Here is a 17013-nt window from a genome sequence, read left to right as displayed (position 1 = left end):
GTTCGAATACGAGATGGATCAATAATCATGCTTGATACAGTAGCAGAAAAATTAAAAATAAAAATTGAGGAAAAAAAAATTTGTAATACCTATTATATACCAAATCGAATCAGAAATAGATATTATAATAGGAAATAACTTTTTAAGACAATATCTTCCTTTTACACAATTTGAAGATCACATAAATTTAAACAAAGGATCTTCAATGATTTACATTCCTAAAATACGAACAACATTTCATGTAGGAAATGAAGGATTTACAAAGAATTTTCATAAACGAAATACAAACCCAATAGAGTTAAAAATAGAAAATATTTTAACAATCAATCCTGAAAAAAAATCATGAAAAAATTTCATGATATTTGTTCTAAAAATCCTCAGGACAAAATTAAGAAAAGAAAACAATTCATTGCTTCAATAAAACTTAAAGACCCTAATATCACAATCCGTGAAGCACCAAGAAGATGCAACATAGATGATGTAAAAATATTCGAAAAAGAGGTTCAAGAATTACTAAAACTTAAAATAATCATCCCAGGCAAGAGTTCACACTCTTCACCGGCCTTTTATGTCAGTAAGAAAGATACTAATAAGAAAAAAATGGTAATTGATTATCGAAAAATGAATAAAGCAACAATTATGGATGGTTATTATATCCCAAACAAGAATGATTTACTATCTTATATAGGAGGAATGAAATATTTCTCCAGTTTAGATTGTAAATCAGGATTCTGGAAAATTCAGCTAGAACCATAAACACAATTACTTACAGCATTCAGTTGTCCAAAAGGACAATATCAATGGACTGTATTACCTTTAGACTTAAACAAGCACCAGGTATTTTCCAAAGATATATGGATGATTCTTTTAAACCATATGTAGATTTTTGTTGTGTTTATATAAACAACATATTAATTTATTCAAAAACACTAGATCAACATTATAAAGACCTCATGACAGTATTAGATATTTGTCATAAAGATGGAATCATACTTTTTGAAAATAAAGCACAATTATTTAAAACAAAAATAAATTATTTAAGATTACAAATAGAAGATGGAAAACATTGTTTACAACAGCATATACTTAAGAAAATTCATGATTTTCCTAGTGAAATCAAAGATAAAGATCGATTAAGAAGATTTCTAGGATTATTAACTTATTCTGAAAATTACATTAAGAAACTTGCAGAAATCAGAAACCTCTTCAGGCAAAACTTAAACAGGACTATAAGTGGAAATGTTCTAAAGAAGATACTAATTATATTGACACTATTAAAAAAAATAATTAGTAATCTTCCCGAGTTATATTTTTCTTCAAATAAAAACATAATAATAATTGAAGCAGATGCTACAGGTGAATACTGGGGAGCATGTTTAAAAGCTTATACAGGAGAAAAAAAATTTAGAAGAACTTACTAAAACAGCTACCAGGAATAATGAAGAATTATGTAATTATACATCAGGAACTTTTCAAGGTGCACAACTAAATTATCATTCAAATGAAAAAGAATTATTAGCTTTAATATTTACAATTAGAACTTATGAAATTTATCTTATTTCTAAATCATTTTTAGTAAGAACAGATAATATGAATTTATCATATTTCAAGACAAGGAAAATATCAAGAAATGCAGGGAGAAATGCAGCAAGGTTAATTAGATGGCAATTGAAATTGAACCATTATTAGTTCGAGATCCAGCATGTCAAAGAAACGGATAATTCATTAACTGACGCATTAACCAGAAAACTTCATCCAAATTATACTATCCGTAGTAACGGAATAACAAAGGAGATCCTAAGTGATCCAGAAAATGACTGCGAGTCATCCGAACATGCCTTAGAAAGCATGAGGAATATAAATTGATGAAATGATATTTATATTCAGAAACATGAATTATTTTATGGCTTCAAGTCATCCGAACATGCCTCAGAAAGCATGGAGAATATAAATTGATAAAATGAGATTTATATTCAGAAACATGAATTACTCTATGAGTAAAATAATCAATCTCATGAAGATTGGTTCAATTCTTGCAAAAGAATTCATAAATGCAATGATACGCATAATAAAACTATCCGAATTACTCACGATAGAGAGTTAAATTTCTAATCATTATATATATATATATATATATATATATATATATATATATATATATATATATATATATATATATATATGTTTTCTTGTGCAGGATTGACAAATTTAATTAATTAAAGGAAATATTGATCGACATACAGGAAGAAATTCAAATTCTTCAACAAAAAGAAAAGAATGTAATCGGGAAAATTCAGAGGATAAAAGAGAAGATGACAAACTCGTCACCATCATCCTCACCAAGAACACCAATCAAGATAACAACTCCATTTGATAAAATAATGGAGATGAATGAGAAACAGTCAGTGGTCACAGCCAACACTAACAAAGAAAAAGAAAAGAAAAAAGACCGGTGGTCACAGCCAACACCGAGAAAAATGAAAAAGAATAAAGTACGTTTAAAAATGCCCTTGAAACAAGAGAAAGAAAGATGGTCAATTTACGACCACAAAAGCAAATTTTTGAAAAAAACACATTTTTCAGAAAAACTCAGGACTGAATTCTTTGAAACATTAAATTATTTGAGAATAACCAAACCATCTGTAGGATCTTGGCTACAAACTTGTGACACAAAAAACATATCCAGAGAAAGAACACTGCAAGGTGCTCCAGCGAATGAAGTCGCAAGATTCTTTTCAAATGGATTATTGAGTGGATTAGAAGTCAGTCCCAACAATCAAGGGATAGAACTATTTCCATATCAACTGAGAAATAGTATTATCCAGTTCAAGAAAGCAGTCTTCAAGGATGATCCAGTGTTAACATTGAGTATTCATTCAACCCTTCCAGATTGGGATAATGACAAATTCTATAAACCAATGATATACATTCAATGTCGAAGAAATAAAGACAAGTTCTTATTTGAAGGATCGAATGAAGAAAAACCAGTAATGGATCTCTCGACAATTCCGGAGATAAGAATAAAAACATTAATCAACATGATCTCAAAAACTAGGAGATTGATGAAAATTCAAAGGTTAAAATAAATTTTGCATATAGTAAAATTTTATTAACCACTGGACACAAGGAGACAATCCAAAAGAAAGATCAAGACATGTTAGCTCAATTCGAAGCTCCGATTTATAAAGCAAGAGTTGACATGACCAGAGAAACACAACAGATGCTATGCAAGAAATTAAGTACAATAATTTGCACTCACAAATGTGAACATTGCCTAAAGACAGAAGAAAAGACAGAAAAACAGCTGTCAAAGAAGAGAAAACAATAAAGAAGTGGTCTGAAGCCACTAGTGATACATACAGCGAATCAACGTAAGAAAATTACAAATCGTGGAACACACCACGTGTAAAGGTGTCCATTCAGACGATAAATGAGCTGTCTTCAATAATGTTGTATTTTTAATTATGTAGTGTCGGAGTGGTCCCTCAATTAATTCTTGCCTTTAGCGTTTCTCCACGCCTATTTAAAGAGAAGTCTGTTTTGTGAAAGAGGGGAAGTGAAGTTTGAGCATCCCTCTCTCTTCTTAAATTTCTTACAATCTGGTTCATACAAGACGTATGAAAACTATCAGAAACTAAGAAACATAAAAATCAGAAACAAAATTAAGCCTTATGGCCAATAACTAAACAAGCAGGGCGAAAGGAGGAAGAAGGCTGGAAGCTGATAATTGGAGATTAATGGATAGAGTAAACCTGGAGATCTGAAAGGCAAGTACCATTTGATCAGGTGATCTTTAAGGAAAAACAAAAATTTGGCCTCTGTTCAAAACTAAGAATCAATCAATTAAGGTAACCTTCCTGAACCTCCTACTGCCCTTAATTTAAAATTTACCCAAAACTTTAACATGCCTGGAATGACTCTGAAGCAAGAAATACTCATGTTAAATAAAACGTTTCGAGATTTGAGAAATAAAATTCAAAATTTAGAAAATACAGATCCAATCTACATTCAGATCTATAATGAAATGAGTACAATAAATCAACGATTATTCATTATAGAAAATTATATAATTGTTCGATTTGGTGAACATAGTACAAAGAAAATATATAATAAAATCGATGATAAAAATAATAATCAAAGAAATATTCAAAGTATAGTAATCATGTCATTATCCTTTATAAGAAATGGAAAATTAATAATTAAAAACTGGTTTGAAACAGAGGATGATCATGAATATGATACATTTTATGAATTACATATAAATAATTTTGATTTAACCATATTCGAATCAATTTATCAATTAAAATTTGTAAGAGTAACTAATGAATGGAACCAAATTGAAATTAAATCATTTATCTGTTACAAATGAATCAGATCTTCAAACCGATGAATAAAGAAGTCCATAAGAATTCTGCAACCTGGTATCAGAGCGGGTAATAAAGCAGGTTATTAATGTCTGGATTAACTTTAGACATTGAGATTAAAACTTATTTGACAAAATAATCTTACTAAAATATTTACATCAAATAAATCAATTATGGACTAGAATAAAAGATCTTCAAACCTTTTATTTCAAAAATCATAAACAAAAACATTTTTCAAGCAACTGGAAAATGATAATTCAAATTTCTGAAAATGAGGAAATTGAAGACATAACAATCTGTTATGTATAAAAATAAGCTTTGTTATCAAAACCCGATCAACAAAAACAAAATACTAAAAATAAAATTTTTTACTAAATAGAAAATGTATGAAAATACAAAAATAAATATTTTTAATTTATATTCTGAATATATAAATTTTGATATAGAAAATTGTGAAAACAATTTAAAACATCTCAAAAATTGTCAATCTTCAATTGATAATTTCAAAAATTTCCAAAATCTATTAAAACAAATAGATTCAACAAAAAACATTTTAATAGCTTTAAGAAAATTAAGAAGTTCTATAATCTGTTAAAATGACAGAGGTAACAATTTCAAATCAAAACATTCAGATTGATGAATCTGAAGAACATCAAAAGTATAATTTGAATATTATATTCAATCAAAGTAAGTTTGCTGAAATACAGAAAACAAGATTCTCTAATTCAAAAAATCAACCTGGAATATTAAGTAAAATTTCAAATCTTCTTAATCCCAGAAAGAATTTAATTTATTATTCGATACGAACAAAAGAACGATCATGTAAAATAAATAACGAATGAAGGTCTAGCACTCTGAAGTTATTAACAACTCAAGATATTGATACCATCATGGCAAAAGCCAGTGAAAAAGAAAGATCTGAACTAAAATATATATGTTCATATCAGAGGAATTGAAATAATTGTATTAGCTCACTACCGAGAAAGAATAGATACACCAATTGAAATCATAGTTCGTGACAAAAGGATACGTAATCTTGAGGATTCAATCATTGGAAAAATTATAGGAAACTTATGTTACAAAAATATGAAATTTTGTGTTTATCCACAATACAATATATCTCTTTTTGATAAAAACATAAATGATGTTCTAACACTAGATTATTGTTTTTATAGAAATAATCTTATGTTAATAGGAAAACATCCAATCAATATAAACTATGTCGTCGATTTAGCAATGAGTAATAATTCTCAAACAGGAATAATTTCAACGAAACCAGCCATTTCTGTTGAAAGAATATTTGAAAATATTACGAAAATTGAACATCCCCGAAAAGCATTTATTAAAAAAATAGATCCCTGTAAAAAAATGGAGTTTAGATGACCTCCAAATAACAAAACATTCTTTTCCAAGAAGATCATTATCATTTGCTAGAAATGATGAAGATATCCTTGAAAAGATTGGAAGCATGAATCAAAACATCCTTAAAATTAAACAAGCCATTGTTACTGAATCAACCTCATCGTAATGACATCCTTACCAAAAGTAGAAAAAGACCTAGGAGAATTAGAAAGTAAAATTGAAGAGATCAATCTAATAATACAAGAATTAGAAAGAAATTTCAAAGAATATATTGATTTAGCTACGACTAGATTAATAATAGAACAAGAAAGACATAGTAATGAAATATTAAGCTACCTTAAGGAAGTTCTTCCAATAAATAAAGGAAAAAGAAAACTGGAAGAAGAACCACCATTCAAAATTGAATCATGGTATATAAATCCCCTTATTTATGAAAAAACTAAGTATGAAGATGTTTAGTGAAACAGATCAATCTGATTATGAACAAATATGAATAAATACAGAAGAACTTTATCATTCTCATCAAGAAACAGAACAATATAGAGATATGGATACCTCAGAACAAGAATCAAAAGATGATTTTAGACCACGATTAACTCTACGAATGAATGTAGGTAGTGGCAGTGGAACAAAAAATGAAGGATTCGAATATAATAAGGACCAATATTCTGGAACATATAAAGATGTTAGATATATTCTTAGAGAATCAAAAACTTCAGGATTTGTAAAAAAAAAACATTCTAGATTTAGGATATTCTACTGTAAAAGAAAGAAAATCAAGGATAGATCATTGGGCAAATGAACTATCCTTACAAATTCAATTAACACCATTATTATTATTAGATAAAAGTGAGAACATATAAGTATTAACTCATGGAATGATAAAAATGACTTTGGTAGGAGCAGTGAGAACTTGGGCTGAAAACCTAGTAATAACTAACCTACCACAAGGGATGACAGGACATCGATATTTTGAACTATTTGTTGATGCCCTGTATCAAGAATTTTTAGGAGTATCAAACAATGATGCTAATCTAATGGCAAAAACCATAGAACAAAATAGAGCAATTTTTATCTTGGATAATATAAAATTATGCTATTTATGTTATTTAGAAGAATTTATATGTGATTATGAAATGAATTATTATCAGTTAATAGATGCTGATAAAAAAAAACATTATAAATTAAGTATTTTTAATAAAATACCTAATATACCAATAAATAGTAAAGATGAATTTTTAACTAGCCCTTATGCCAAAACCTTGGGAGGAGCTATTAAATTTATCAAAGATATAATAACAAAGAGATGTCATGAAGTAACATTAAATAAAAGAATATCTAAAGCTTACAAACAAAACAATAAACTTTGTTGTGACAAAATGGAATTCACAATAAAAGAATATGGTTGTAAAACAAACATGCCACACAAACATTTAAAACGACAGAAACAAAATAAATCTAATAAACCTTATAAATCATTTAATAAAAAATTTATTTCCTATAAGAAAAATAAATTTAAAAAGAATTTTTTCAGAAAACCTTACAAAAGAAAATTTTATAAAAAATTTGATAATAAAAAACCACCTTGTCCAAAAGGTAAAGGAAATAATTGCACATGTTGGTTGTGCAATGAAAAAGGACATTATGCGAATGAATGTCTAAAACGAAATGAAAAGAAAAACAAAGTTAAACTTCTTGAAGTATTATATACTATTGGATTTTATCCAGTAGAAACAATCAAATTTTCATCAGATGATGAAAATATTTATTTTCTTTATGAATCAAGTGAATCATGTTTTGAATCCGACTCTACATTTGATAATTCCAAAAATAATAATGCTTCAAGATAAGACAAGGGAATTTTCGGAAAATACAAGTCTAGGTACTAAACTCAAACTTTTGTTTAGTCTGGGTACCTATTTCAAAGTTGTCCATATATTAATTAATTAATTTATTTATTCACTAGATGTGTATTTTATTTTATTTTATTTTTTGGATTATTTAGAAGCATATTTCATATATTTTATGGCTTGTAGTACTCAATATGTATTGTAATAAAATTCATCTAAAATAATTAAGTTATTGACTACTTTTCTTAGAAATTTGGGGAGAATAATACTAGTAAAATTAAATTTAAAATTTCGATTAAGCACCTTTTAAATTAGAGGTGTCACACTGATACTTGTAAATTGCGAATATAACACGCCCCTAGTGATCGGAATAACACCAAATGAACTCGCTGAGTTCTAGTTTGTTGCAAGTTTTCAAATTGGGAGTTGGATTGAAATTTTAATTATACCGAACTAATGTTTTAGTTTTTTTTAAAGATATATATTTTTGTTTTATATGTGAAATCACTAATTCAAAATGTTTTGTTTAGTTAAGTATGATCATATACTCATCTACTCGCGTAATACTTCAATACGGCACATCATCCAACAGTACAATTACTAAAGTGAAATAGTTAAGTATCTCACTATACTAATAACTAATTAATGGTTAGGGGTGAGAACATTCAATTAAAATAGAACTGAAAATTTTTTCCACTGAAACAGGACGATGGACAAACCGAATTAAAGTGAAATATTCAATAACTAACGGATATTTTGTAAAAATAGAAAACCCACGGACATAAACACGATGCATTGCTATCTTCCCTGTTTAACAAAAGAAAGAAAATTGTGTCATATATTCTTATGAATTTTCGATAAGCTAATATTCTCTCTATAATGAGTTTGAGCATTCTAATCCCACTTTTATATTTTTTAAAGCTCAATCTCTTTAAAAATTTTCTTTTGCCTCGTATTTATCAAAAGCCAAAAAAACTCAATTTGACAATAACCCTTCTTACAAATGATGGGATGAATTTTATTTATTTATTTATCTATTATTATTATCATCATATTATATTATATTATTAGCTACATGAAAACAAATGTGAAACATTAAAAAAATACAACGATGGAATGAATATGGTGAAATAACCGACCCATGCACTAACGAATGGTTTTAGTTAATGTAAAATCATTAATTATTAAAAGAGAATATATATTTGATACATTCTGTCTATAAAAGTATGATTAGGAGGGAAAAAAATTTCAATAGAAAAGCAACTTTTTGTCAAAACATAATTTTTAAGACATCTAATTAAAAAATGAATAAATGTTTGATAATAAAAATATATTTTTCACTAAGAATATTAAAAGTAATATATATTTACTATATTCTATAAACTTTGGTTTATAAAGAAGGATATAATTTTTCATTGTGAATTTCTTACTTTTCCTAAATTGTGTGTTGTTTAGATTAATTTCATAGGGTTAATGAGATCCTACACTTATAAGAGTAATACCCAAATCATACATCCAATGATTCGTATATCTACACATAGACGTAATTAATGATACATTGTTGAGGGTCTTCCTGAGAATTTGTTGGCTAAAATCTTGAACAAGAGTCATATTTTATTGCGTGCATTCACAATCATATGGATAGGAGTTTGCATGCTAAAAAAATATAACTTAAGACCAATATATATCCTCCATTTTTCATTCTATATCATCCAAATAAAGATTACGGTTTGTTTTGAGTGATGAGATAAATAATACATAGATAAGTAATATAATGCAATAAAAAATAAATAAGAAATGATAGTTAGTATAGTATTTCATTTGATTGATAGATTATATATAGTTTATTTGATTGATTAAATTTTATATAAAAATGATAAATTATAATTTTGTCTTTTTAACAATAAATAAAATATGAATAATATTATTTATAAGGGTAATATAGTAATTTAAATTCAATGATTTGATTGATGTAAGATAAATAATTAATGATTTGATTGATGTAAGATAAATAATTAATAGATATATAAATAATATGACAAGAAGAATGCGATATTGAATAAGATAAATTATACATAGATTAATAAAATATCAAACCAAACGATACGTTTTCTTCGACACATATCCTCTAAATATTACCAAATACTATTTTTTTACTTTTTTTCCTTTAAGACAAACACACACACATATATAAAATTAAATAATTACATAATATATTGTTCGACTGAATTGAAATGATTATTTTACAATTTTCGAAGATGACATTTTTGCCCTCTAAAATTGTGTTCTATATGGAAGATGACTGTAGCACTCTCCAAAATAGAGAGTGCATATAGCGTAGGGTTGGGAGAAGTTCCCTCATCTGTGATGGAGAAAAGGAGAGTTGGAGACGTAAGAGAACTAGAATGTTCAAACTCATTATAGAGGTATTAGTTCATCCAAAATTGTATTTGGAGAAGTTCCCTCCTCTGTGATGCAGAGAAGGAGGGTTGGAGATGTAAGAGAACTAGAATATTCAAACTCATTATAGAGGTATTAGGTAGTGTTTTGGAGAGCTTTTAGGAATTCTCAGCTTTTTCTTCATAAAATTTCAAAAAATTTCAATTTTGTGAAGGAAAAGCTGAAAAATACTTCCTAAAAGCTCTCCCAAACACTACCTTAGTTCATCCAAAATTTTATTTGACTAAAATATTCAAACTCATTATTAGTTTATCCAGGATTTCACGAGCATTTTGTCTAATACATTACCAAAGGCTAAAGCCAACTATGCGACACAATTAAAACTAGAGGAGTCAAAATGGGTTAGAGGGGCGGGCCGACTCACAACCCGTCGCAACTCATCATTAGGCGGACCGACCCACAATCCGTCGCAAACCACCATTAGGCGGGCCGATCCACTTTTTAGACGAGTTGACAAAACACCAACCCAATCCATCTATTTTAGGTGGCGGGGAGGGCCAACCCGATGAGCCTACATGTAAATTGGCGGATTTTGCGGGCCAACCTGCAACCCACCATTAGGCGGGATGGGAAGGACCGGCCCACCTTTTAGGCGGGTTGGAAAATTACCAACCCAACCCACTAATTTTGTATTGGAGGACGGGCCAACCCGTTTGACCTAGTCTATTTTGATCCCTATAATTAAAGAGTAACACTCCTGTGAAACGGTCTCATCCGTGAAACGGGTCAACCCTACCCATATTTATAATAATAAGTAATACTTTTGGCATAAATTGTAATAATTTTTAACTTATAACCCATACAAGAGATCCGTCTCATAAAAATGACCCTTGAGACCGTCTCATAAGAATTTTTGCCATAATTAAAACACTATAAAAAAGTCATCTTACAATGATTTAATACTAATTAGAAAAATAAACAGATTAGTATATAATTTTTCTAGAAATTAAAATCGAATAATCGAAGCGCAAAGGAGTAAATTCGGTTCAACTCATCGTGCTTAAATCAGTAAATGTCCGCCATCCAGAATTTAATGGCGATTAAAGGCGAAACTAGTCCCAGTTCTTCGTCTAAGCTTCCAGTCCCAGCTGACAATTAATTAACGAATACAAAGGATGGGTTTTTACAGATCAATAAACTTGGCATCTCTTCTGTTTCTTGGACTTGCTTTCCTGTTGTATTACAGGTATCCTCCTGCTATTGGTTCGGGTGAAGATTACCCAAAATCCATCTACGATTTCACCGTCAAGGTTGGGTTTTTTTTGTTTGTTGTGTAATGGGTCTTTTGTTTTCTGGGATCTATGTTTTCAGCACTGTTGAATTATGTTTTCATTTTGCTTTCTTCCTTCTGGGTGTATCCAATGCTGAATGTACTTTCCTCTATTCTGTAAATGATGATTTTTTTAGCAAATAGTTGCAATTTCTATTAGAAAAAGAGAGATAATGTCACTGGCATTGGTAATTCTTGATTGTTTTTCTTAAAAATACCTTATTTGGTTAGCTTTTTATTTCTGAATGCTAATATTATTCGCTTGTCGCCGAATGATTTCGAACGACTTTGATGTAGAATTACTTACGGTGTATGCTTGTGTCGCTGCTTAATGAATGAAATCACAGGACATTCATGGAAATGATGTGCCTTTGAGCAGTTACAAAGGGAAGGTTCTCCTCATAGTAAATGTTGCTTCAAAATGGTGAGCCTAAAACTTCGAGTGCCTTCAACTTTTTTGTTGCTGGATTGTTGTTTTTGTGTTTTCCCAATTCTTCTAATGCTGTTCTTCTCATGTTCTTGATGTGATTTAATTTGTTTTCTCTCTTTTCTGAATTGTTTGGAAGACCAAGGTAGGTTCTTCTTACGACTTTGGTCTTAAAATGGACCGAGTGTTATGTTCTCTCACTCAGCCAAAAGTGTGTTATTACAACAAAGGCCTATTGACTCCCCCCTGCAAATTAGTGGAATCTGTCAACATTAGCATCTCGATTTAATTCCAACACTTACGGATCTCAAATTCATTCTTGTTTATTATCGATATGTGGCACTTACGTTTTTGCATGAACGTATCTAACGTGACTTGATTAATGTAATTCAACTGTTTAATTATCACTAGTTTTTCAGGTCCTGCACTACTTAATTTCTCGTCCATTCGAAAATTTACTTGCGAAATTTCTGTAAAAGAAATGCTTCACTTTTTGAAAACAAGTGTCGTGATAACCTTAATATCCTGAAGCTGAATCCAAAACCTTGGCATTTCCTCTTATACAGTGGTTTGACCCAGTCGAATTACAGGGAGTTGAATATTTTATATGACAAGTACAAGCATCAAGGTTTGTCTGGCACTTATGTATGTTATAGCCTCTAGGGGTTATCTGTAAGCGTTCTTATGTTTTCGCCGCAGGCTTTGAAGTATTAGCATTTCCTTGCAATCAGTTTGCCTGGCAAGAACCAGGTACCAATGAAGAAATTCAAGAAGCTGTATGCACCAGGTTTAAAGCTGAATTCCCAATATTTGAAAAGGTAGTCGTTTTTAAGGTAGCCAGTTGTATTGCATATTATTGTCGTTTTCAACCAGTCCAGTATCTAACTGGGCGACTTTCTTACCTGACTAACTGACAATCCAGTATCAACCTATTGATTTTTTATGAAAAGTCAATGTTTTCAGTCGATCCATTACTTTGCCTATGAAGGGCAAAATATCCTTGCATTAGTTTTGTGGCTAATTCAATTTTTCCCGAGGTCTACGAGCACCTATTCTGAAGCAGTGCAAGGCCAAAACAAAAATCGATCATCATAGAATTGTTTAAGTCGTTTTTTACCACGAGTGAAATTTATTCTAACATTGGTGGGAAGGAAAGTTTTAAGTTTTAACGTATCATTACTATCACTTTCTGATATTGTCTGCCTTTTTCTTCTTTCATCCAAACTCGTGACAAAATTTTTCTTCGGTAACATCACAGATAGATGTCAATGGAAAAAATACAGCACCCATTTACAAGTTCTTGAAGTCACAAAAAGGCGGATTATTTGTCGACACTATAAAGTGGAATTTTACGAAATTTCTGGTGAACAAAGAAGGAAAAGTAGTCCAGAGATATGCCCCGAAAACACCACCTTTGGAGATCGAGGTTGTTCGATTGGATATGTTCATCTCACCCCTTATTTAGTCATAAGTTCTCTGACGCATATCGATATTCACATGTTTGAAATTTTCTTGAGCAGAAAGACATACAAAATTCTTTGGATTGATCTGGAATATCCAGGTTTGCTAATCTCTTTATTCCTTCTGTTTCCTCATATGTTTACTTTATACACTCAGAATTCAGAGTAGCCCACTACTAAACAAGTAGCTGGTCAAGAAACTGGGATTAGCCTTCATGTCTCTTAGAACAACCATTTTGTTGTCATTTCATGAACCACGAGATTTGCTTAATTCGCCGTAGAATAATGAGTTAGTTGACCCAACCAATAACTGCACTCAAAGCTCAGGCTGATCTTGATCATCGGCCCCAAACTAAAGAAGTTTAAGCTCATTAGCTCACGTTTTGGACTGTTGATTCTATTTAGCAAACATGTTTGAGCGGTTAGATATGTTATGTTAGCGCGCTTATTAATGTGTTTATGAGTTTCATAATCACAATGCGACCATACACTTGTACACATGAAAAAAAGCATTTAAAACCTAATCTCTGTTATGTGATTTAAAGATCATACTACATGTGGTTCTGCGCTAGATCAGCCAACGGGCGTTATTTTTTGAATACGTCTCTGTAGAAGGTTATTTAACCAAAACAGTTCTTGTATATGTTATAAAAAAAGCTCCAGCTCTGAAAAACTTGATCTTGATCGAGCTCGTTTCGAGCAAGCTTGACTAACTCGTATGAGCAAACCTGATTCAAGGTCCACAAATTTGTTTATGTTTGTATACACCTTTAGAGCCAAAGAATTTTCTATTTATGATGGAGGCAATACTTAGTCTTGGAAATTTTAAATTTTTATGAAATTTATCATTTGAAATCCAGCACTGATTCGCTTGGGAGCAATTAAGCGGCTGGTGTATTGTTTGGTACTTGGATGGGCTTGGCTCTCAGGTTTCCATCGACTTACTCTGTATTTGTATCGAGTCATTTGAAAAAATAGATGTCAAGATTTTAAATATATCAAGAGGATTTCAAATTCATCTTGTTTGAATTTTAATAATCTATATAGATAATGTTAATAATTGGTAGAAATGTAAATTAGCCGATCCGAGCCGAACAGTATCAGGTTCGAGTTTTCGTCAGGAGGCTCGAGCTCGGCTTGTTTTGGAATTACTAAGCTCGCGAACAGTTCGAGCTCGATTAATTAATAACCCGTTTATCATATTTAATGAGTCTGACTCGAGTTCGGCTTGTTAAGCGAGCTCGAAAACTCGTTAAGCGGGATCACTAAGTGACCTCGTTAAAGATATGATTAAGTTCGAGCATACAATATAATGAATGTTTATAAATTAATTTTAAGCTCAGAAAAAAGTAAATTTTTTCATAAAGAATCAAAATGAACAACCTAACAACTTAAAAAACATAAACTTTGCGCATCATCGAACATCCCAAAATACTAAACCAACTTCCAAGTACCAAATAAAAATAATGCCATTATAAATTCTATTACTAAATATCTCATAATAACACAACTATGAGCGAGTTTGTGAGCTACCTATATGAGTCGAGCTCGAGCTCACAAGCCTATTAACAAACATGTTCACAAGTTCACGAGCCGAATATTCTTAAACTAAAGTTTGGCTCGATAAAATTTTCAAGCTCGAAATCAAGTTTGGACTCGGATTGATAAGCTTAACAAATGAATCCGAACATGCTTGTTACTAAACTGAGGTTCGAATAGATTGCGAACAATTCAGTTCAATTACATCACTAAAAATTAGATTTCACATGCAATATCACATCCTCGACAAATTCGGGTTTTTTTTAAAATCAATTTATTTTTTTTTAAAACATTTCAAAATTAATTTACTTTTAAAAAAATTATAAAAATACCCCAAAATGTTATTCTTAATGGGGTTCAGTCGATGATGGCTTCAGGGTATTGCCTTGCCCTGAAGCTATAGAATCAATGGCTCGGATCATCTTTGCAGATCAAATCAATTGATCTGCAAAGAGATCCGGGCCTTCCGATCCCTACCCGGGCACTGCTCGAATGGGTAGCATCGACCGAAACTTCTAATGGATGCTGCATCTTTTGCATCGTCCGCTATCAGGGTCAGCGGACCTTGACAACGTCGTATTGGGGCTGCTTGAGGTAGCCTCAAGTTGTCGAGCAGCTCTTCTTTTTTTCTTTTTTATTTATTTATTTTTTTTAAAAAATTATTTATTATAATTTGCTCAAAATTTTGTAAATAGGTCATAAAAGTTATTAATATTTGTCAAAATTTAAGAAATATTTTATATGCACCAACTTATTTTTTTTTAAATGGATTAAATTATTTTTTATTATAAATAAAACCTCAAATTATAATAAAAATTAAAAATAATTTTAAAATTATATATCGATACTTTTATCTCATGCTTATTCCAAGTTTTAAAATAAATCATCTATTAATCATATATATTTTTATTTTAATATATATTTTTTGTAATATCAATTTTTATACCCACGAACACATATGATATATTTGATTCCAAATTGATAATAGGAAACTCAGAAATTGATTTTATTTTATTTGTAACAATTTATTTTAATATATTTTTAAATCGAACTAAATTTTTAAATAATTCCTAAGTTTCATATTATTAATTTTGAATCAGATATATCATGTGTGTTCGTGGGTATAAAAATTGATATTAAAAAAAATAAATATTAAAAAATGAAAATATATATGATTAATAGATAATTTATTTTAAAATTTGGAATAAACACGAGATCAAAGAATCAATCTTCAATTCTAAAATTACTTTTAATTTCTGTATTATAATTTGAGGTTTTATTTATAATAAAAAATAATTTAATCAATTTTAAAAAAAATCAATTGTTGTATATAAAATATTTTCTTAAATTTGGCCAAGTATTAAATAATTTGAGTCTTCTAATATATTCAATTTTGGTTTATCATTTTATGACCTATTTACAAATTTTTGAGCAAATTATAACAAATAGTTTTTTTGAAAAAACAAATTAAAAAAAAAAAGAAAAGAAAGAAGGGCTGGCCTCAAACAACCTATGTAGAGCTGTCAGACCGGGCCGCCCCTGCCCGCTTAGTTTGGCGGTTTGGAAAAACCCCAACCCAACTCAATCCGTTGCGAGCCGCGGGTTAAACGGGTCAGGCCAGCCCGCCAAAAATTTGAAAAAATAATAAATAAATGAAGCATTTTAAATAATATATAAGCATTTTAAATCAACCAACAATAATACAAACAAACAAGGCTAGATATTTCCGGCACAAGGATATTATGGAGGCTGCGCTTGGGAGCAACCCTTCCTTCATTTGGAGATCACTCCTATGGGGTCGAACGCTGCTAGGAAAGGGGTTGGATTGGCGGGTAGGGAACGGAGAAAAAATCAATATCCACAAAGATAAATGGCTTCCTGACCGAAAATCAAGTATCCAGAACCTTCAAGGAACAAGTTTCTCTCAAACTGTAAACACTCTTATTCGCAACAACTACTGGGATAATGCATTAGTGAATTCTCTATTTCCGGCGCATATTGCTCAAGAGATTCTAGCCATCCCGCTACCCACTGTTCCTCAAGAGGACTCGAGATATTGGTCCTATGATTCCAAAGGGAAATATTCGGTAAAGGAGGGGCACAAGGTGGAGACTAGTTGTTATGATACACAAAGTAATTGCTAGGATCTACGTTGCTAAACTTGGTGGAAATTTCTGTGGAGCTTATCTCTTCCGCTGAAAGTTCGAGTATTCTGGTGGAGAGTGCTTCTAAATAAATCCCAACGGCTGTAAATCTGATTGCTTATCACGTTCTGGTGAGC

General features: G+C 30.4%; 1 protein-coding gene across 1 annotated transcript; it reads left to right on the top strand.

The window, feature by feature from the left end:
* Window positions 1-11017: 11017 nt before the first annotated feature.
* On the top strand, window positions 11018-13294 carry LOC140860046 (probable glutathione peroxidase 2). Its single transcript, XM_073262804.1, has 6 exons — window positions 11018-11286; window positions 11654-11730; window positions 12300-12361; window positions 12433-12551; window positions 12992-13159; window positions 13254-13294. The coding sequence occupies exons 1-6, from the start codon at window positions 11152-11154 to the stop codon at window positions 13278-13280; spliced, it is 588 nt and encodes a 195-aa protein (XP_073118905.1). The 5' UTR covers window positions 11018-11151; the 3' UTR covers window positions 13281-13294.
* Window positions 13295-17013: the final 3719 nt, after the last annotated feature.

Source organism: Henckelia pumila, chromosome 4 (assembly GCF_033568475.1).
Source record: "Henckelia pumila isolate YLH828 chromosome 4, ASM3356847v2, whole genome shotgun sequence".
Taxonomy (NCBI): Eukaryota; Viridiplantae; Streptophyta; class Magnoliopsida; order Lamiales; family Gesneriaceae; genus Henckelia; species Henckelia pumila.
This window is presented reverse-complemented; position numbering and strand designations above follow the sequence as displayed.